This window comes from Mauremys reevesii, linkage group 6 (genome assembly GCF_016161935.1).
Source record: "Mauremys reevesii isolate NIE-2019 linkage group 6, ASM1616193v1, whole genome shotgun sequence".
Taxonomy (NCBI): domain Eukaryota; kingdom Metazoa; phylum Chordata; order Testudines; family Geoemydidae; genus Mauremys; species Mauremys reevesii.
This window is the reverse complement of record NC_052628.1, coordinates 50756611-50778719: the sequence shown is the minus strand read 5'-3', so window position 1 is coordinate 50778719 and position 22109 is coordinate 50756611. Positions and strand designations below refer to the sequence as shown.

At 42.7% G+C, this 22109-nt stretch overlaps 1 protein-coding gene across 1 annotated transcript in view; it reads left to right on the top strand.

The window, feature by feature from the left end:
* EDIL3 (EGF like repeats and discoidin domains 3) overlaps positions 1 to 22109 on the top strand; it is a 329399-nt gene that overhangs the window by 2686 nt on the left and 304604 nt on the right. Inside the window, exon 3 of the mRNA XM_039544460.1 lies at positions 4860 to 4988. Coding sequence (XP_039400394.1) covers positions 4860 to 4988 — 129 coding nt within the window. The remainder of the gene's footprint in view (positions 1 to 4859; positions 4989 to 22109) is intronic.

Below are 22109 nucleotides of genomic sequence, written 5' to 3'. Positions count from 1 at the left end.
CACTGCAATGACAGAGAACTGATTTGGTGAGAGATATCCAGATGATCCTAGCAAGCAACCATTAAGAGTGTTCAGCACACTCACCTCTGAGTGTACTGCCCCTGTTCTACTGGACACTTGCAGTTCACAGATTCACTGCACCCAAAGGAACAGTCCACCCAGCTTACCAGTTTTTCTTGAGCTCACAGCTCTACTTAACCCACAGAACTTAGTTATATTTATAGTGAAAACTAGCAAAAGTTTCTTACAAAGAGTAGAGCTTTTAGAGAAAGAAAGTAGAAGGACTGGAAACAAAATGGTTACATATAAAATAAAAATACAACACATGTTCTAGAACCTAGACTTACTTAACTAGTCACTATCATGTCTTTTAGAGCAAAAGCTCAGCCAAAATCCTTCCTGTGTATTACAGCCAGGCTTGGCTGTTGTCTTCTGTACATGAGACAAGTCACGCTGTCCTCTTGCCTCCTCAGTGGAAAGATGCAGGAAGGGGTAGCTCTGTCCCCTAGATGTATTCCAACAATCCGTATTTTTTACTCAGAGAATCCCCTCCTGCTGTCTTATTTCTTCCTGTAAATTTACTCTTTACTCTCTAAATTTCCACAATCTTCTGATTAGCATTTTGGTTCAGTGTGCAAATAGACACATATATTGTAATGCAGATAATACACAACACCGATCTAATGAAATAAATGTCTATTATCCTCTTCCTGGAAGGAACAGGTCTTAAACAGGTCATCTGTTTACCTACCTTAACTCCCAGGCTTTGAGAACATAATTTCATGTATAGCTACATAACTCTTTAAATATTATATGTAGGTACATTTTCAAATGATTATGATAACCATACAGTAGACACATCACATGCAATCCTTTGGATAATTATACACAGTCTGTTCATAGTGCAAGATGTCAAGTAATGGCTAAAAATGGAAAATCTAGGCATGCATCCTGCTCCCATTCAAGACATTAAGTCAAAGCTCCCTTTGACTTAGGGCCGAATTCTGCTCCCATTAAGTGCTTGCTCCCTTTAATCCCATGAAGACTTTCTGGTTCATTGGCTTGTGTTGTTAAAGATCAGAACAGCACAAAAAACAGGAAATATCTTATTTAAATCCAAAAGGTCCCTTTTAATGTTACTGAGAACTTCCACACTGTTCAATCAGTGTTTCTCCTCCAAATTAATTAATAGCATTGTAGGGAATACACTTCTCAGAGCATCCTCTTCCAATGGTGGTATTAATTGGGCCCATACCACCCTATCTTCACTGCAGAAATGCCTAAATGAGCCCCATGCGGTCAAGATCTAGCATTCTTTGCTCCCCAAATAAACAGACAACCTCAGGAGGAATTTAAAACATATGCTTTAAAAAATGGAAGGGCATATCATCGGCTCTGTCTTTGAGCCAATTACCCCTCTCATCGATGTACAATTGGCAGGATATAGAGTTACCAGGGAGCAGACATACACATGTCAAATCTAAAATGGCCTATTCCATGAGACCAATTTAAACTTGGCATACTCAAAAGTCAGCTTGAGTTTTTTGCATTAGAAATACAGAATTCAATAATGGAAAGCTTTTATACTACTATAAAGTGAATTTTTTACATGTGATTATTCTTTTAATTTGGAATTCTCCCACTAGATACTGATCTTAAGGCTAATTTATATGTCAAAAAATGATAAAAGTATTTGAATTTCCCCCATCAACACCGCAACCATGCATATGTGATTAATAATATATAACAGAATCCACATTGGTTAGTACTCACTACTACTACTTGTGTCCTTATCACAAACTAGATGTTTTTCCAGAACCATGCACAAGTGATGGCTCTTTCTGTTGCTGCAACAAGGTTCTCCTTCATACAGGCCTCCCCAATGAGTCAGCAAACAAACAGGTGCTCCATGGTCTACACTTCACTTGCATATATTTGTGTTATTAGAGTAGCCCCATTTGAGAGTGTTAGTCTTTCATCTGCCAGTTTGCATGTGTAGGCAGTTCAGACATTGACTTGTCTGTAATGGCCCCTCTGGGAAGATCTTCCTGGGCTTCAAGATCTATTTCAGTGCATATGACTGTGCCTAATCTTTCACTCCACTGATACAGACAAGTAAGTTTCCCTTGGTACTCTTTGAACAAAAATTAGATGCAAAAACATCTCTTTAATTAAAAAAGGAAGCATCCAACCGACCCAAAAAACAAAACAAACAAACAACTCATTCTAAATTGTAGAATGTCACTCTATTTAATCTTTAAAAACAAAGAAAAGAATCCCCATAGAGATTTGTTTTATTTTAGTTGAGATTAGCAAAACTATTATACAAGTACTTGTTGGTAGTTTTGAAGTATATTATTAATCACACTAAAATATGAATGGTAAAATTCTTCATTGATCACCTGTCTGAGAACGATGGTGTAATTATGTGTGTGTGTGTAATGTTGCTTGTATAACAACTGAGCATTCCTTTCAGATTTGTGAATTCACATGCATGAGTAACAAGTTTTGATTGACATATAGAATTCCATATCATGGATAGAATAGAATGAATAGAAACTAAAAAATGTTTGAAGTGCAAATTAGCAATATTACAACATGACCCATTCAAACATAAAATACAAGGAAATTCAGTTCTGGAGTTCTGCTACTAAACTAAGTGAACTGTGCTTCTGTGGTTTATAAGGCCAGACGTTAACATAAAATCAAAAAACATTTTTATTCTCATGGACCTGTTTTGCACAGTGGGGAAGAGCATAAGAAATCAGCATCTCAATATGCAGTTTACTATCTGAGCAACAAATTGACATCACGGGACTCTGGGTCAGACACGAGAGGTCAGAGGGAGTATTTCTGTAACAATGGGCCCTGAAACATGCCAGTAGCTGATACCATTTTTTCCTGGAATCTAGATATACCTGTCCTTGGTGACATGGGGTTATATATAATGGAGATCAAGTGCACAATCCAAAGTCCACTAATATCAATGGTAAGACTCCCATTGACTTCCATGGGCTTTGTAGCAGGCTCCAAGTTTACATTATAAATCTGAAGTGTCTTAAAGTGATAGAACATTTCACAGTGACTCTGCCAAGTTATAAATCCATGGCACACATACTTTTACTTGCCTATGATACTAACATAGCTTTAGATTATTAAAATTGAGCACACTTTTATAGTCCAGTTCACACAGCTCTGGACACTTCTCTAGTCTCATCTGCACTACATTGAACTAACTCCCTCAGATGCTACAAACAAAGCAATCTGATGCAAAGTGAGGTCAGAAGAGAGAGGCACAGACTCTTCAGCCAGGAGACCCAGTTGAGGATATGTCTTCACTGCAAAGTTAGCACAAGTAATTCGTATCTGGGTTAGCCTAGCCTGGGCATAAATCCATACCCGAATTACGATAGCCTCACCAGCGCTGTGCCCATCCATGTGCATCTGCCAAAGGTTGTCTCTTTAGGGTGCCTCCTTGGGATGATGGGGGGGCACCTCTCTCATTTCAGACATCCCTCTCTATATGTAGATGTCACTGGAGCACTGGTTTGAAGTGTTGGGTGTGGCCTTCCATCTGCAAGTCTTGGGGCAGTGGATCTCCTCTCTGGCCATAACAACAGTCCAAAACAAAAAAGGCAACAAAATAATCCTGCAGCTCACAAAACAGTCCAAGCTTACCCCACAATTCTCTGGAAGGCAAAAACTAAATACTCTGTGACGGAGAGACAAGTTCCTAATCCTCCGTGTGTCCAAGAGGAACAGGCTGAGCATGCTGGGCACCAGAAAAAAACAAACAAAATAAAAAAGGGTCCAGGCAGTATAGGCCCTTCCTCAGCTTTCCTGGTGAGCATGCCCTGGCTCTGTGGGACTAAGAAGCTCTAGCTCTGCTTCCCTCTGATTGCCACTGTGCACTGGGTTTAGATCCTTCCTTTTAAGGAGTCACTCCTCTCAAGGTTTAACAGGCCTCACAGGTGCACTGGATTGGGGCTCATTGTGCTCAGATGAGCACTTTAACCCCTCTCTGACCAGAGTGGAAACCCATCCCACCACAGTGTCACTAAGCATATCCCATGGTTCTTTGTAATGTGGTCAAATGAACCACACTGCAACTCTTTCCCAGTGAATTTTGGGACAACTTGTTTGTCCTTTGGGGAATAAAGGGGGAATTGTGGGAAGGCAATGGAGGACTATCAGAACTTGAGTAGTTTAGCCTACATTCTCACTACAAAGTGGGCAGGTTGCCAGCTCGTGGAAAAGCCTTGACCTGGTTTTAGCCTATATCCCCAGATAAACCAGCTAGCCAGGATTGAAAGCACCACTAAACTTCATGGGATAGTTGTGTGTAAGGAGTGGAGCCAGGTAAAATCAACACCAAAGGAAGATCTTGAGTTAATTCTGCAATGATGATGTACACTCAGTAGCTTCAAAGGGAAAGTGGGAATGGGCAGAGTCTTTTCAATCACACAAATTACTTTCACTTCTGTTGATTATCATCAGATTTTTGTTTTCAGTGATTCAAGGTTTGTGTTGCATCTGCAAGGTAATATCTGACTGTATCAAGGCAGTTTCTTATGAAATGCTTTTTTTAAAAAAATGGAAACCTATTTGTCTTTATTGTTGGTAAAAGCTTTTATGTACAAAATGAAAATCTTGGGACAAATGTGAGTCTCTTTAAATAAATGTAAAATTGAGCCCAGGGTAGAATTGTAGATCTGAAGGTATTTGGTTTTCAAAGGAATCTGGAGCCATTGTGCTGGTCTATTCTTGGTTGTCAATAATCTAGCTGTACTAAAATTATCACGTAAGGGGTTTTGGGAGGCCTGTATGAAAGACTGAGAATCTTTTTCTTTAATTCACAGGAGATGTGTGTGATTCCAACCCCTGTGAAAACGGTGGCATCTGTTTGTCTGGGTTGGCTGATGACTTCTTTTCATGTGAATGTCCTAGTGGCTTCACAGACCCCAACTGTTCTAGTGTTGTGGAGGTTGGTAAGTGCAAACATAAAATATGGCAATAACTGTCTAAGTATCCTATTAGTCTATGATTATCCAAATAGTGGTGTGTCCTTTGCATTTTGTCATTGCCTTGTTCATTATTGGTGCCTTATCCTTGTGTCTAATGTTTGTGGTATCTGAATTCATATTTTCTTTGATTGTTTCTTTGTTCCCTAATTATCTCTAAATTATATCCAAAAAGAAAAATGACTCAGCAAAGTTCAGTGTTTTATTTTGGAGAGATTGTCAGTTTGCCAGAAATTTTACCTAGCTTGTAAAGGTCACCGCAATCCAATTTGTTCAAATACCCTGCTGCTAATTTCAGTGATTTTATTTATTTTAATGAGGGCTCCAAAGCTCAATTGCTTGATAAGCCAATGTGGCTTGATTCTGAACTCACGCTTTTGTAAATCAAGAGTGACTACAACTGAGTAACGTGGATATAAAATCAGCATCTGAGAAATCAGAATAAGGCCTATTTAGCATTTGTTTGCATTTCACAGTAACAGACCAGTTGGTTTGGGTATAATAATAACCATGATACAAGAACAAATTAGAAGTGTATAGTGGTGTGATGATTTGAATGCATGGATGCATCTGAGTGACTGAAAATACAATGGTGAGTCTAATGAATCAGTCTTCAGTGTCCCATCAGAAGATTGTTTGGGGGTGAAGGGGGACACAGGAAGATGGTAGAGTTGGGTAGAGAACATAGCTACAAATTCCATTATCTCAGACTGAATTGGAAAAGTTTTGGACCTGGGCTGGTGGAGGTAGAATTTATAAATTACTCTGAATCACAAATAGAAAGGAACTGACTATCCTATATAATCATCAGATGCAACCAGTTAGTTAGGGTACCTTTCTTCTCCCTTTAACAGTGATATAGGACATGCAAATAGATGAATGAAAGAGAATTAAAGAACAGAAAAGGAGGAGTGGAAATGATATCTATGAAATAGAGAGCTCAGTACACAAATGTATGTATATGTGTCATCAATGTTGGATTAGAGAGGTAGAAGATTCCAGGGAAGGATAGAAGAGGTGATTATCAGCACTGTTGACTTATAGTGGAGATGAGGATGGTTTTTTCTCTCCTCATATTAGAGGACCAGAAGTCCTGCTGCTGTTTTATTAGGCTGTGACTCTATGGTGGTCCCAGTTCTCTTGATGTTTGGTCTTTCACATGATTTGCCTTCCTACTGATGACTGATTTGTGTTTGCTTATAGTGTAGGATTATGAGGGTGTTACACATCACATGTGTATCACATAACACTGTAACATGCTACATTCAAACACAGCGGCTGGGCCCGCACCTCACTGCCACCCGAATCCCAACCTATTTCTCTTGGACCCACTCTTCATTAGTAGTGAGGACCTGCACATGGTTCTGTGGCTTTACATTGTATTTGGCCCTGGGCCCCTTGGCAAACAGGACTTGGGCTGCAGATCAGTGGATCTATGTTTAAGATACCACTTCTTGGTGGAACTTGCCAAGAAATTTTGCTGCTGCCTGGTTTGAGCCTGAATGTCGTGTATTTATTAGATGCATTAGGTAACCGTTGAAGTCAGTTTAATGTTATTTAGTTTCTAGTTATTCTCCAGGAGTAAAGTTCTATACCTATATTTCCTTAACAAGCTTATGAGACTAATTATTCTGTTGCTGAATATTAATGTTCTAATATCATCCAATTTTAGGGTTGTTCATCAACATATTGAGATTGCAGATTTTATGGCACTAAAGAAAACACCTGTAACCTATTTTGTTCCATTTTGCTTGTTGATGCAGTGACATTTACTACTGCCTTGAAAAGATATAGCAGTCCTCTCTCCACACAGCATCTCCTGCCAGGTACTAATACTGCTGCATCCAGAGTGGGCCCCTGGCCATGCTTTCCTGTGTTATGTGCTTTCCTGTGGCTATGAAATGTCATCAGATATGATAGTTGGCTGTCCCGTAGCACTTGAGGAGTACAAGTAACCGCCTTTTTCTGGCTCGGTGCACAGGTGAACGAGGGGTAGAAAGAGGCTCCCTGAGCACTTACCCTCCCCTTTCCTCACTAATACATCTGTGCTGGCCTGGGCAGAATTTAGCTCATTTAGCAATAGCTTATGCAACCCTAGAATAGCCTTTGCATAGGTTTTTAGCAGTAAATTTATGGACTTATTGTGTAGAAAATTGTGTTGTACAGAACTGGGAAGAAGCCAGTTGTGAGTGAATCTGAGATGAAAGCATATTGTAATAATGTGAAGTATAACTTACAATTATTATTTTTTACTGAGAACTTTAAACAGTTCTATAAGGTCCACATTTAGTAGGTAAAATAAAGTGCAAACAAGTAAAGCATTTGGGAAGATGGAATAATCATGTTGCATATGCAGAAATAATGCTAAATTTTTAATTTGAAATCCAGAGATAGTGATTGGTAGAAAACCTTTTTTAATTCAAGTAGTTATTAACATTTATACACTAGCTAGACTACAATACATTAGTGCAGTTGACATTTAATACTTTTTTTTGTCCTGTACAATTACACTGCGTGCATGAAGGCAGTAAGGCAAATTGTTATTTTGTTGTTCATATGTTATAACGATGTTGGCTGAGTTGTGTTGGGATTTCCCCCCTTTTCCACTCTGCTTATTCAGAACATCTTGTCCAGTTCTGGGAGAACACTTCATCCAGTTCTCTTGGATTCAAAAACCCCTCAAACTCCAGCTCATCACGTTGGTTACTTTATTAGGCATGTAACAGCTGTGTGTCCTTGCTAGACAGGCCCAGACGCAGGGGGTTTAGGTACAGGGTAATACCACAATTCTAATTCATGTCACACACTACACAGTTTATATACATCTATACTTTTTGCATGAAAAAACCAATTGCTTTGCAGACTACATATGGTAAACTTATCAGTTCAGGTTGTTTCTGCCGACTTTGTGTACTATAAACATACCCACTATAGTTAGTTGTTTCAGCAGTTACTTTTTCGAGTTCTTTTTGTTTTAACTTGGGTCTGTTTTGTCAGCTCAGTCAGCCCACGTTCCACTCCTTTTTGTTGTCTCTTATGTTAGCATTTGTTTCAGTTGCATCGTATTTCTCTTTGTGCTTGCTTTTTCAATTGTATTATCCAGCAACATATTCCTATGACCAAAATAGTTGTTTTTATTTGAACTCTCATTAAGACTAAACTTAAAGTACGCAGCATGGCATGCAAGATCCCTTCTACTGGTACGGTCCATCTGGATGTTTCCATAGTCTGTACAGTACTGTCCCCAATTTGTTGTTGCTTGGCTATCAGTTAGTCAATGGGCATCAGTTGCTCTGCTTCTCATTACTGCTTTATGTTAATGGACAAGGGAGGTATGGGCACAAAAATATTTGTCACTAATGATTCCCATTCAGTGTTGTCCAAAACTGCCACCGCCTTATTATCCTCAATCCCTATATTTAGCCATAGGGCCTGGGTCCCAGTTTGAATCAGAGAGGTGAGGTTTAGGCAAAACTCATCCAGGTTCCCCTGACTTGACGACATCCTAACAGAAAAGTGGGGCTATCCCACTGCGCACACAGTTGCACTGAGCTGTATCACCTCATTCATTTTCTCTTTGGTGACTAGTTGAGCCCAACCTCCCTCCAAGGTAGATGTCTTCCCTTGTATTGAGCATTCACAGAACCATCTATGCCAGGATCTTTCCTTCTGTGTGCTCAGATTTTTACCATATCTGTTCTTTTTCAAAATGTTTAGTCATATTATCCGTCATAGAATCATAGAATATTAGGATTGGAAGAGACCTCAGGAGGTCATCTGGTCCTATCTGCTGCTCAAAGCAGGACCATCACCAACTAAATCGTCCCAGCCAGGGCTTTGTCAAGCCGGGCCTTAAAAACCTCCAAGGATGGAGATTCCAGCACCTCCCTAGGTAACCCATTCCAGTGCTTCACCACCCTCCGAGTGGAAATAGTGTTTCCTAATATCCAACTTATACCTTCCCCACTGCAACTTGAGATCGTTACTTCTTGTTCTGTCATCTGCCACCACTGAAAACAGCCTAGCTCCATCCTCTTTGTAACCCCCGTTCAGGTAGTTGAAGGCTGCTATCAAATCTCCCCTCACTCTTCTCTTCTGCAGACTAAATAACCCCAGTTCCCTCAGCCTCTCCTCGTAAGTCATGTGCCCCAGCCCCCTAATCGTTTTTGTTGCATTCCACTGGACTCTCTCCAATTTGTACACATCCCTTCTATAGTGGGGGGGGGACCAAAACTGAATGCAGTACTCCAGGTGTGGCCTCACCAGAGTCGAATACAGGGGAATAATCACTTCTCTCGATCTGCTGGCAATGCTCCAACTAATTCAGCCCAATATGCCATTGGCCTTCTTGGCAACAAGGGCACACCGCTGACGCATATCCAGCTTCTCTTTCACTGTAATCCCCAGGTCCTTTCCTGCAGAACTGCTGCTTAGCCAGCTGGTCCCCAGGCTGTAGCAGTGCATGGAATTCTTCCTTCCTAAGTGCAGGACTCTGCACTTGTACTTGTTGAACCTCATCAGATTTCTTTGGCCTAATCCTTCAATTTGTCTTGGTCACTCTGGACCCTATCCCTACCCTCCAGCATTTCTACCTCTCCTCCCAGCTTATTGTCATCTGTGAACTTGCTGAAGGTGCAATCCATCCCATCATCCATGTAGTGATTAACTTGATTTCTCCTTCATCCATAGCACAATACGTGTTCTGAGCCCACCAGGCCAGCATCAGCACAGCTCCCCTGAACACCCAAGCCAACTCCAAGACAACAGTAAGCTTAGAGCAGGACCCTTTTTTCTTCCATCAGTACTCTAACAATAGCTGCTAGTTCTGACTTATTCCCACAGTTATACAGCAAAGTATTTACAGTCACTTCATCTCTCAGCTTCGCTGCTATCTAGCCTCCTTTCCTTTGTCCCTTTACATAATGGCTACTGACATCTGTATACCAAGTCTCCTCCTCTCTAACCTTGTTACCATTTAGTTCTTTAAAGATTAGCTGTCAAGTGCTAGCTGAGCTAACTTCTCGTTCATGGGGCATTCTTTCTGCGGATCCCTGCCACACATTCCTTTGGTTCTTTTAGCCGTACTGCCTCCACATTTTCTTCCTGCAATGCCAGAATCCAATGCTAACTCTGTCCAGCTGATACTTTTCCCCCCAGCAGTATCTTGAGGGAGGTAACTAGCAATGAACAGCTTCTGTCCTCCAACCGAGATTTGTTTTTAATGATTGCCCAGTACACAGTCAACACAATTTTCTCCCATCAAATGTATTGAGGTTCCACACTTTGCAATAGTATACTAATTGATCCTGATTTCCATATTTCTGCATAAACCACCACCCCTGTGCCAACTGGAGTTACTGAAGAGTACATAAAGAACGGTTTACTTTCATTTGGACCTTCCAACACTGGAGCACTCCCCAAAAGCTGTTTCAGCTTTACCACTACTTCAGTGTGTTCTTCCTGCCGATCACGGTGGGGGGCCCTCACGAACTAACTCAAAGGACTAGCAGCTTCCACATGAAATGGGGAGAATCCCCTACCAAATCTGGTGATCCCCAAAAGTAGCTGTAATGCTACTAATGCTCGCTTATCAGGAGGGATTAGCAATTTGGAAATTAATTCATCTCTATGATGATCACTACTACATCCTTCCTCATCTGTTGTTGCCCTCAAGAATGTAACCTTTCTGTGAACCAAATGTGCTTTTCCACTGTTAATCTTTAACCTTGCCTGCTGCAAGCCCTGGAATGGCTCAGAGAGATCCTGTCTGTGTTCCTTCTCAGTGGGGGACTGCACCAATACATCATTCCAAATGAGCCTTGCAGGCTCAGAAAGGTCCTTAGGTCTCGGTTTCATCTGTCCATGAAAAATACTGGAGAGTCTTTGTACCCCGGGGGTAACATGGTCCACACATACTGCATTTCTCCCCACATAAACACTGTTCTATACTGACATTCCGGGAACAGGGGCAACATCCAGAAACCATTACTAATCGCCAATATTGAAACCACTTCATTTTAGGAGAGAGTTTGCAATCATTTCAGAATAACCTGATACTATAGGAGCCATAGATTTTTGTTGTTTACACTTCTATTGTTAATTTTGACCCACCTGCTGGCTTTTTCACTGGCTATGCAGGAAAATTACACACCAAGGATATTAGGTTTGTCACTCCTCATTCCATCAGCACGTCTACTGCCTTATGTATTGGCTCTATAGATTTCTAAAGATTCATTGGATTGCTCAGCACGCACCTAATATAATTCTTTTTTTTTCTCTTTCAGTTCACATTTCTCCTTCTCCACCTTACTTACTTAAAGCCTTGCTCTCTAGTTTCCTTACACGGGGTTCCTAGTCCCAAAATTAATCCCTGTAACAACACGTTTGTTTCTGTTTGTTTTTGTTTCTTTGGTTCTTCACTTTTTATCCAAACCTATTGGAGTTTCTTTTCTACTTGGACCAGTTTCCCCCCAAGACCTCCCTGGGGAATCCAAAGGGCCTTCCCTTGGATTTAACCCATTTCTCTAATGCAGTAGAAATCTCCTCAATTTAAACCCATCTAATAATGCCATTGCTTAAATGTTAGGTTGTGAGTATCACCAGTAAAGCTACGTATAACAAAACCTATGTTACCTGTTCCAGACAAGTGGATCTGGGTCACCTAATTCAGACACAGATCCAAGTCACAGCACCAGTGATGCTGAGATTTCCTCCAAGACCTTTTCTGCTTATTCAGAACACCTTATCCAATTTGGGGAGAACGCTTCGTCTAGTTCTCTGGGATAAAAAAAAAAATTCAGTTCAACTCCAGCTCGTCACTCAGGTTACTTTATTAGGCAAGTAACAGCTCTTTGTCCATGCTGGACAGACTAAGACGCAAGGAGGTTAGGTACAGAGTATTACCACGATTCCAATTCATGTCACACATCACACAGTTCTAGGGTGACCAGACAGCAAGTGTGAAAAATTGGGACAGGGGATGGAGGGTAAATAGGCGCCTATATAAGACACAGCCCCAAATATTGGGACTGTCCTTATAAAATCAGGACATCTGGTCACCCTACACAGTTTATATACATCTTTCCTAGTTACTAACATCTATACTTCTTGCATGTAAAGACCAATTGCTTTGAAGAGTGCATAAGGCAAACTTATCAGTTCAGGTTGTTTCTGTCTACTTTGATATATGGAATAGGGATAGTTCAGTGGTTTGAGCATTGGCCTGCTAAACCCAGTGTGGTAAGTTCGATCCTTGAGGGGGTTGCTTAGGGATCTGGGGCAAAATCAATACTTGGTCCTGCTAGTGAAGGCAGGGGGCTGGACTCAATGACCTTTCAGGGACCCTTCCAGTTCTATGAGATAGACATATATTATATTATTATTATAAACATACTGACAATTGTTAGTTTAGTTAGTTTCTGCCTCCCTTATTTTCTAGAAACATATTCACCGTGGTTAGTTGTTTCAGCAATTATTTGTTCAGGGTTGTCTTGTCTTAACTTGGGCATGCCTATGTCAGGTAAGTCAGCCCTACAGGTTAGGCTGGAGTTTCTGAATAAACTATCTAGAGCATTTTGTAGTCATTTCAGTAACTCATGGGTAATTTTCTCAGAAGCCACATATTCTAAAGTCTTCATGGGAGAGCATCATCTGCTTCAATATATAGCTGAGGGACCAATTGAAGAAAGATATTAATTTATTTAGAATTGGGGCTTTGGTATGGTGAGCAGAAGAAACCTATTTATGAAGTATTTGAACCTGCAACCCTCATTTGCAATGATGGAATAAGGTGTAAATAAGCCATACATTTTTGACAGTGAGGGTAATTACCCACTGAAACAATTTACTGTGAGTCATGGTGGATTATTTATCACTGACCATTTCTAAATCAAAATTGGATATTTTTGTAAAAGATCTTCTCTAGGAATTATTTTGAAGAAGTTCTATGGCCTGCATTATACATAGGGCCCTACCAAATTCACGGTCATGAAAAAGTCATCATGGACCATGACATCTGGTATTTTCTGTGCTTTTACCCTATACTATACAGATTTCACAGGGGAAACCAATGTTTCTCAAATTGGTGGTCCTGACCCAAAAGGGAATTTCACAGGGGTTGTAAGGTTATTTTAGGGGTGCTACCTTCAGAGCTGGGTGACTGGAAAGTGGTGGTTGTTGGGTGGGTGCCCAGCTCTGAAGGCAGCAACCTGCCAGAAGCAGCACAGAAGTAACGGCAACAATACCATACCATGCCACTCTTACTTTTGCGCTGCTGCCTTCAGAGCTGGGTGGCCAGAGAGTGGCGGCTCTGACTGAAGGTCTAACTCTGCAGGCAGCAGTGTAGGAGTAAAGGTGGCAATACCATACCATGCTATCTTTACTTCTCCACTGCTGCTGGAGGCAGCTCTACCCTCAGAGCTGGGCTCCCAGCCAGAAGCCTCCGCTCTCCAGCTGCCCAGCTCTGAAGACAGCACCACCGCCTGCAGCAGCGCAGAAGTAAGGGTAGCAGTACTGCAACACCCCCCCTCCAATAACCTTGCAGTCCCCCTGCCGCCCACAACTCTTTTTTGGGTCAGGACCCCTACAATTACAATACTCTGAAATTTGAGATTTAAATAGCTGAAATCATGAAATATATGATTTTTAAAATCCTATGACTATGAAATTGACCAAAATGGACCATGAATTTGGTAGGGCCCTAGTTATATGGGAGGTCAAATGAGATGATCACAATGGTCCCCTCTGGCCTTGGAATCTATGAACTTACTAATGTGAATCATTCAGTAGGACAACTCATGTATGTTCTATTGAACATGAATAAGGGATGCAGACTTGGACTCCACTGGAGCAAAATGACCACATTCTGAGTGCTTCAAATTTTGAAAATAATGATAATAATGTAGATATCCCCCCATCCGCCTTCCTTTTTCTTTTTAACAAGTTTTACGCATCTCAGTTGTCATAGACATTTTGAGGAGTGAGAAAGTTGTGTGTTATTCTAGGAATAAATGGGGGGAAAAGGAACACCACTCTAACTGAACAGATGATGAATGTTAGCTTACCATATTTCAGAGATTTCCATGTCAATTTACTCCATTTCCACAAAAAAACCCCCATCCCATATTTTTGCCAACTGTCAGCTCTGCAAACTGAACCTAGGACCTATGAGTCAGTCTGGGTTCTTTCCTTGTCATGAATCACCAGCAAGCTAAATTAAACCCACGGTGACACCAGTGCAGTCCTGTTGCCTTTGGTGGCTTTGCACATAGAATCCAGTGCTCGCTTTCATGCTCTCACTTTCTTTAGCAGTTGCATTGATGACTGCACTCACAGGAGTAAAGAACAGTGACATGAGTCAGAAAATGTCTGTCAAAATAAAATTTTGACAAAGAAAAAATTCACATTTTTTGTTTTGTTTTCTGACCAATACTATTAGAAATTTGTCAATGAAATAAGCAGAAATGACTGAATAAAAACAAGAATACATTTGAAGATCCACAAGATTTTGTTTTTACACTTTTACATCATTTCAGAGTAGAACCAAATTTTAAACTGCCCCCACTACTCTATGCCATTGAGCTAATCGGGTTTCCCTTTCACAGTGGCAATAAAATCACTGAGACAAATTGTTCTGTGGGACTTCAGTGTTCACATGAAAAATTCCTTTGGGCTACCATATGGTCCCACAGCCAGACGTGGGTATGTCTACTCCTTGAGATGCAGGTGTAATTCCCAGCTTGAGGGGACACACTCTCTCTAACTCTCGACAAGCTAGCATGCTAAAAATTGAAAGTAGCCACGGAAGCGTAAGCAGCAGGAATGGCTATGTGCCACAAGTGCTTGCTTACTAGTGATATTAGGTACATACTCAGAGCAGCTAGTCCCTCCCATCACTTGTGCTGCCATGGCTACTATCTATTTTTAGCATGCCAACTCAATGAGGGCTAATGTGAGCTGGGAATCACAGCCCCAGGTCAAAGTGTAGACATATCCTCTGTTAGGTGGTTATTAGTCCTTCTGATGTAGCTGACCACACTGTGGTTCTTGATTTTTGAGGGGGTAGTACTGGAGGGGAAAGGGACGAGGTGTCTGTTACACCTTGCATGAAAATAGTTTCAATGGAGTTTCCCTGGTGTAAATCTGGAGGAACACAGTGGCGTATTGGGCCCATAATCATCTAGATGCAGATAGAATTACCTGCCTTCATGATAACAGAACCAGTTCTTGAAAGGACAAACACACATCTTCTCTGCTTGAGTTTCAGCTTGTGAGACCTTGTTGAGGTCTGGCAGATTTGTGGGCTGTGGCTTGAGAGTTAGATCCATTTCCTTCCTGGATGGTACAGAAAGATGTCATCTTTGCTCAAGAAACCATCTCTTGATGCTGACAAACCCTCCAATCATGCTCAGATCTCCAGTTACCATTTTTGGGTAAAATCATTGAGAAAGTTGCTGCAAAACTGCTCCAGCAGTGTGTCACCTGGTGAAGATGTACGTGTCTATCCACGGGATGTATCAGCTGCCTTCAATATCACTGCATGAGGTGGTGGGGACGGATAGCTCAGTGGTTTGAGCATTGGCCTGCTAAACCCAGGGTTGTAAATTCAATCCTTGAGGGGGCCATTTAGGGATCTGGGGCAAAAATCTGTCTGGGGATTGGTCCTGCTTTGAGCAGGGGGTTAAACTAGATGACCTCCTGAGTGTCCCTGCCAGCAGGTATATGGGATCTTGGGGAGCAATTACCACACGGGTGGGGTGCAAAATAAACTTTATTAAAGGAAAAAGGGAGTGGTGAGAATTTAACAATGAAATACAATGGAATGGGGTGTATAGGGTGTTTACAATAGACAATGATGGTGGGGGGGGTTCTTATTGAACAGTGTAGGGAGTTCTAACAGTGGGGTACAGTAAGTGGGGTTTAGCACAATGGGATACAGTACAGTTAATAAGCAACTCAACTTTATATAGAAACAGCTCTAGATACAATGTGGAATGTAAAACATACCAAAGGGAAATGCAAAATAAAATAGTAGCTTCTATATAGAATGGTCAACAATCTTAGATAGAATGCATCACGTGGTAGGTGACCTTATACACAATGTAACACAATAGTATTAATGCAAATACAAAGTATAACAGAAAGGTGGAAGTAATATGTGAATCACAGTGCAATAATACAATATGGGTGATAAGTGAAATTATGCAGTGTAGACTTAATTTGTGAGGCTGTGATAGCAAGAGTGTACCCAAAGGCTGGGTCAAGAAACAGGAGGGGGGGGGGGAATGATAGTGGCAACTGATGAGAGATGCAGCTGCAAGCAGCGAGAGACTCTGAAGCCCTGCGAGGTAAGGACAACAGAGCAGTGTGTGTGGTGGGGGTTGGGAAGTTCAGATGGTGATGCAGACACAGGGGAAAAAAGCAGCAAGGGGTTTGGGAAGTTCGGATGGTGATGCAGACACAGGGGAAAAAAGCAGCAAGGGGTTTGGGATGTTCAGATGGGAAGATTGGAACAGCAAGAACCTTATCTATCCTTTAACTTAATCAAACTTATATAAAATGACAAGCAGCTTCTACAAAGTAACAAACAGGTACAGAATACAATCAGGCAATGACTTTTTAAATCTATCTTAACCAATGACTAGGCAAAACAACAAATATCACAATTCTAAGCAAACTGCAACAAGCAGCTTATATGGAGCAACAAAACAACGAACTATAGCAAGGCAGGTGAGACTTACAAGCTTTACAATCTTAACAAACTATGACTTATTAAACTAAAGAAACAAAATCTATGGTGTACCTTATGCTATGGGGAAGTTACAGGGGGCAGAGTGGTATGTGCCCCAGAATACAGCTCCCAAGGCAGCCCCCAAGGAAGCCAAGGGAGGTGGCTGCAGCAGTGGATACAGCTGAAAACCATGAGTCCAGGGCAAAGCCCACAGGAGCAGAGCTTAGCAGCAGCACCAACTTACTTTTAGTGGCAGAGTGCCACGGGGTTTAAGAGAGAGGTTTTTAAAACACAGACCAAGGTTTAGCTTGAGTCTGTGTGCTGGGGAGACAGAGCCAGCAGCCAGGATGGGGGGGCGGTAAGAGAGGTTTTAGGACACAGACCAAGGTTTAGCTTGAGTCTGTGTGCTGGGGAGACAGAGCCAGGATAATAAAATAAAAGTACAGAAAGTTTCACAGAGGGATTCTTACCATCCCCCAAGGCAGCAACAGAGGCAGAAGCAGCAAGAACATCAGAAGGCTCGGTACAGTCTTGATAATCAGGAGATCTCTCAGGTAGCAATTCGTTCTTCGTGGGAGGGGGTTCAAAAAACGGGGGTACGCTCAAAAATAAAACAAGAGCGGAGAAAGGACCCCCCAGAACCCCTGGCTGATCAGACCAGGCAGCAATGCAAGAACCTTTCTGAAGTCTGTTCAAAAATGTCTGTTTTTAAAGGCAAACCCTGGCAGCTTCCCGCCAGTAACTCTGATTGGTTCCCCTTCTCACAGGGAGGAGAGCAAGCAGGGAAAAACTGCAGGTAGCCACAGAGGCATGTTTGGACTAGTCCTGAGCCCAGAGGTATGACTCATGCCCAGGATCTTAAAAACACAATAGTCTTGCAGCTTTGGACAGAGCCTACCCTACACCAAGCCCAGGTTTTAACAAGGTGATAACAGGACTAACCCTTTGAACAGGGCAGTGGTCCCACTTAGCACAAGTGGCCATCCCTTTGAGAAGGGCAATGGCTTTTGTTAAACAACTTAAGGGGCCCTCCCTTTGAGAAGGCAGAGGCCCTGGTAAACAACTTAACAGCCAGGGAGGGGCGGCCATAGAGGAGAACAAGAACAAAATGGAGTAAGGGGACAGCTTTAAGAAACAAAATGGAGCTGTAACAGACACTGAGGTCCCTTCCAACCCTGATATTCTATGTTACCTCTATGAATGAAGTTGCTCTTGAGTGTATCTGTTTTTCATTGTGAGAGATTCCTCAATAGGGACCATCCCCCTGGGAGGCTATCTCATGTGGAGTAGTGCCATGTGGTTATACTATATCACTGCTATTCAGTGTGTGTGTGTGTGTGTGTGGTGGTGGGGCTATTAGTAGACTTAGGGTATGTCTGTGTACTGGTCCCTGACACTCGAGTGGGGGAAGAGGCCATTCCACCTCACTACTGGCAGGCCTCAAGTAACAGTCTTATAGGGGAAAGCTCTGGCCCCACGGGCAGGGCAAAGTACAACAATCTTTGGCCCACAGCCTCCTGGCTGGGGCAGACAGTAATTAACAGTCTATAATTAGAAGTCTATAAGGGAACTCTGGCCATTTGGGCAGGGCTGAGCCACAAACAGTCTTTAACCTGCAGCCATCTGGCTGGGCAAATAGCCATAAATAGTCTATTGAGGAGCCCTGGCCCTCAGGCAGGGCAGGACACCAAAGAGTTTGGGGTTCTGGTCTGCAGTCAGGGCAGAGAAATAAAGATTCTAGGGACGCAAGCCCTCAGCAGGGAAGATCATTCAATGGTTGGGCATCCTGGTGTACAGACTAATAAATCCACAGACTCGGTTCATAGTGAAGGAACTTGGTCAGGTTTATTGTCAACGAAGCACGGTCCTAATGCCCTGGCTCAATGGTTACAGGTACACTAATACATGTACACTCATTGCAATGGACTAGCTTAGTTACTGGTGGGACTTTCTACTGTCCCCTAGGCCAGACAAAGATACTCCCTCTGAGATACATATTTATACACCAATGCAAACAAGTTACACATCACCCTACGCATCAGGGTGACACACTCTGACATATTAGGGTGCCACCCATTGCCTTGTAGCTGTATGTTCGATCAAAACATCCTTATTTATCAAGCTGTCTTCCTGATCTTATCCTTAAAGATGGGTCAGTGTGTTCCTGTTTATCTTTGGGAAATGTGTTTATCGGGGTGTTCTGGAATGTGTTTGCATATATATTCTTATGCCTATCACTACTTAGGAATGTGTGTTTCTGCAATATCAGCTTTGTTCTTGCCAGATTCTGTGAGCAGGGTCTGTCTCTTGCTCACAACTTAACTTGCTAGTATAAAGCAAAGTTTTGACTATGACTTTAGCACAGGCCTCATACCAGGCCTCTAATACAAGGCCTTATGTTTCAGTCCCTCTTCTTACTACACTTGGCTCTGGTGGGTGACCAACAAACACAGGCCTCTTGGCCTCGAGTGGGGAGTCTGCCACCCCAGGGTTGGGGTCTCAGGGGTAGGGGGACCCAGGCCCACCCAACTCCACTGTGTCCCAGCCCAGGGTCTTAACAGTGGTGGAGTATTCCACCACTGGGACAGTGGGGAATCCAGCCACAACATGCTGACTCACCCTCAGGTAGCAAAACTGGTCTGGTCCCCCTGGTCTACTTCTTACCACAGTCTGGGTGTAGGGTGCTGTGGTCCAAAAAATCCTCAGGGTACAGCCAGCTCCTCAGCATCTTTGTCTGCCTCCCCTTATGGCAAGGCATCGGTCCACTGCAGGGCTGGGATGGACTCTTGAAGAGGTGTTTGCTCCCTAGAAGAGATGTCCGCTCTCTCCTGTGGCTCAGCAGCAACTGAGCTCTGGAGCTCTCCTTTTCTACTTCCTGTCCCGCCCTGGTACTTCTGATGAGGGGGGAAGGGAGTTTGACTTTTGCTGTGTAGACATACCTGAGTTACCTTTGATCCAACTAGCTCAAACAACATTAGCAGTGAAGCTGCAGCAACACTGGTTGTTCAGGCTTGGCTGGGACCCTGCTTATGTATTCAAGTGGCTACCTGGTGCTGCCATGGCTCAACGGCTATTGTATGGAATCTATTTAGATTTGAGTAAAGCTCTAGATGTTGTTAAAGCAACTAGCCAACCTGTGTATGTCATGAAGGCATCAAAACTGAACAGGTTAAATCGGGGGTGGGCAAAATACAGCCCATGGGCTGGATCCGGATCATCTAACATTTCTGCCTGGCCTGACAGGTTCTTTGGCTGCCCCCTTGCGATCTCCAGGCTGCTAAAAGTCCCGCGGCACAGCGGGATACTCAGGCAGGCTGCCTGCCTGTCGTGGGCCCAGGCCATTCCTGGAAGTGGCTGGCAGCTGCTGGCATGTCTCTGTGTGCCTCTGGTGTGTGTGTGGGGGGGGGGGCGGGGCGGGCGGAGGTGGCTCCAAGTGCTGCCCTCATCTCCAGCGCCATCATCACAGCTCTCATTAGCTGGAAACCAGCCAATGGGAGCTGCAGGGGCAGTTCTTGCAGGCGCAGGCAGCACACAGAGACCTGCTGCTCCCTCCCCCCAAGGGGTGCACAGAGATGTGCCAGCAGCAGCTGCTTCCAGGAGTGGCATAGGGCCATGGCATGAAGGCAGCCTGCCTGAGCCTTGCTGCACCACCAGCCAGGAGCCGCCTGTGGTAAGCGCCTCCCGGCCAGAGCCTGCACCTCGCATCCCATCCCATACCCCAACAACCTGCCTCAGGTCAGAACCCTGTCCTGCACCGAACCCCTCCCAGAGGCCTCACCATCTCCTGCACCCCAACACTCTGCATCAGCCTGGAATCACCTCCTGCACCAAACTGCTTCCCAGATCCGCATCCCCTCCATTAATATAAGAGAAATGTGTGGCCTGCCACAACTTACAACATTTGTGAAGTGCCCCCCCCTGCAAAAATTATTGCCCACCCTGGGTTAAATGGAAATGGATGTAAGTAAAAGGTCATGGTAGATGGTGCCTAGATGCAGTGGAGAAAAGTTGTAAGTGATAATTCTATGAAGTCAGTGCTGAAACAATTGCTCTTCAGTTTGTTTATTAGTATCCTAGGGCAGGGCTATACCTATATAGTGGCAAAATTTCCAGAGGACACCAACATCTGCAATATTATCATTACTTTTATTGACAAAGATCATCTTCAGAAAGGTTTTAATCTGTTATGTGAGTGATCTACAAAATGAGTGATGGATTATCAGGTGAGTAAATGTAAAGCAATGCCTGTTAGACTGAAGATAATATTCATAAAGGAACTTGTGCTTTAAATAAAGTACTGGATTGCAGCAAAAGCTTCATCCAAAGGAGTCTTTGTAAATAAATATGACTCCAGCAACTTTCAGCAAGTAAGTAGTCCCATTGATTTGAATGGGACTGCTCACATGCTTATATTTAGATGCATACCTACAAACCAGGTTAAAATATGAGTCTGTATCATTGTACAAAGATATTAGGAGGCCCTAGCTGGAGCATTGCATCTAGTTTAGGGCATCTTACCTCCTTAGTTGTGTTAAGATTCTGGAGAGAGACCAGAGGAAAGCTATGTAATTAATTAAACCTATTTTCTTGGCTAAGTAAGGCTGAAGAGCTATACATTTTGGAGAACAACAGGTTAGAAGGGGGTCCTGTTGCATGGTACAGCTTAAATGGATCATTGCATAAAGATCTGTTGGAAACAGGTAAAAGCAGCCATACACATAGGTATTCACGAAGATTCCAAAAAGAAAAGAAAAAAAAAACCTGTTTAGGTAAAACACCTAAGAGTATTTATTTTTCCCTCAGGAAGTTATCAGTGTTTGACATTATAGATCATTAGGGTTGGAAGGGACCTCAGGAGATCATCTAGTCCAACCCCCTGCTCAAAGCAGGACCAATCCCCAACTAAATCCCCAAATGGCCCCCTCAAGGATTAAACTTACAACCCTGGATTTAGTAGGCCAATGCTCAAACCACTGAGCTATCCCTCCCCCCACAATCCACCATCAGGAGAGATGCTTCTCTTTTTGCACATATGACGTGGGTTGGCCAAAACTGAAATCAGCGGTTGTTTTTGTTTTAATATAGGTAATATCAACACCAAGATTCCTTTACAATAATATCTATTAACTTTTAAAACTTCCCCTTAATAGAGATAATCAGTTAGGATCTGATGATCAATCAGTTTTCTGTGGCTTGCTGAAGATGGGGTGGTAATTAGTGGACTTCAGTTTTTTCTTGTATTCTACTGTTCTTATTTCCTAATACAGTGCAGATATCCCTGATGAGTTTAGAAGAATCCACACAGGATAATTATCCCTATGGGCTTGGCTACACTTACAAATTTGCAGCGCTGCAGCAGG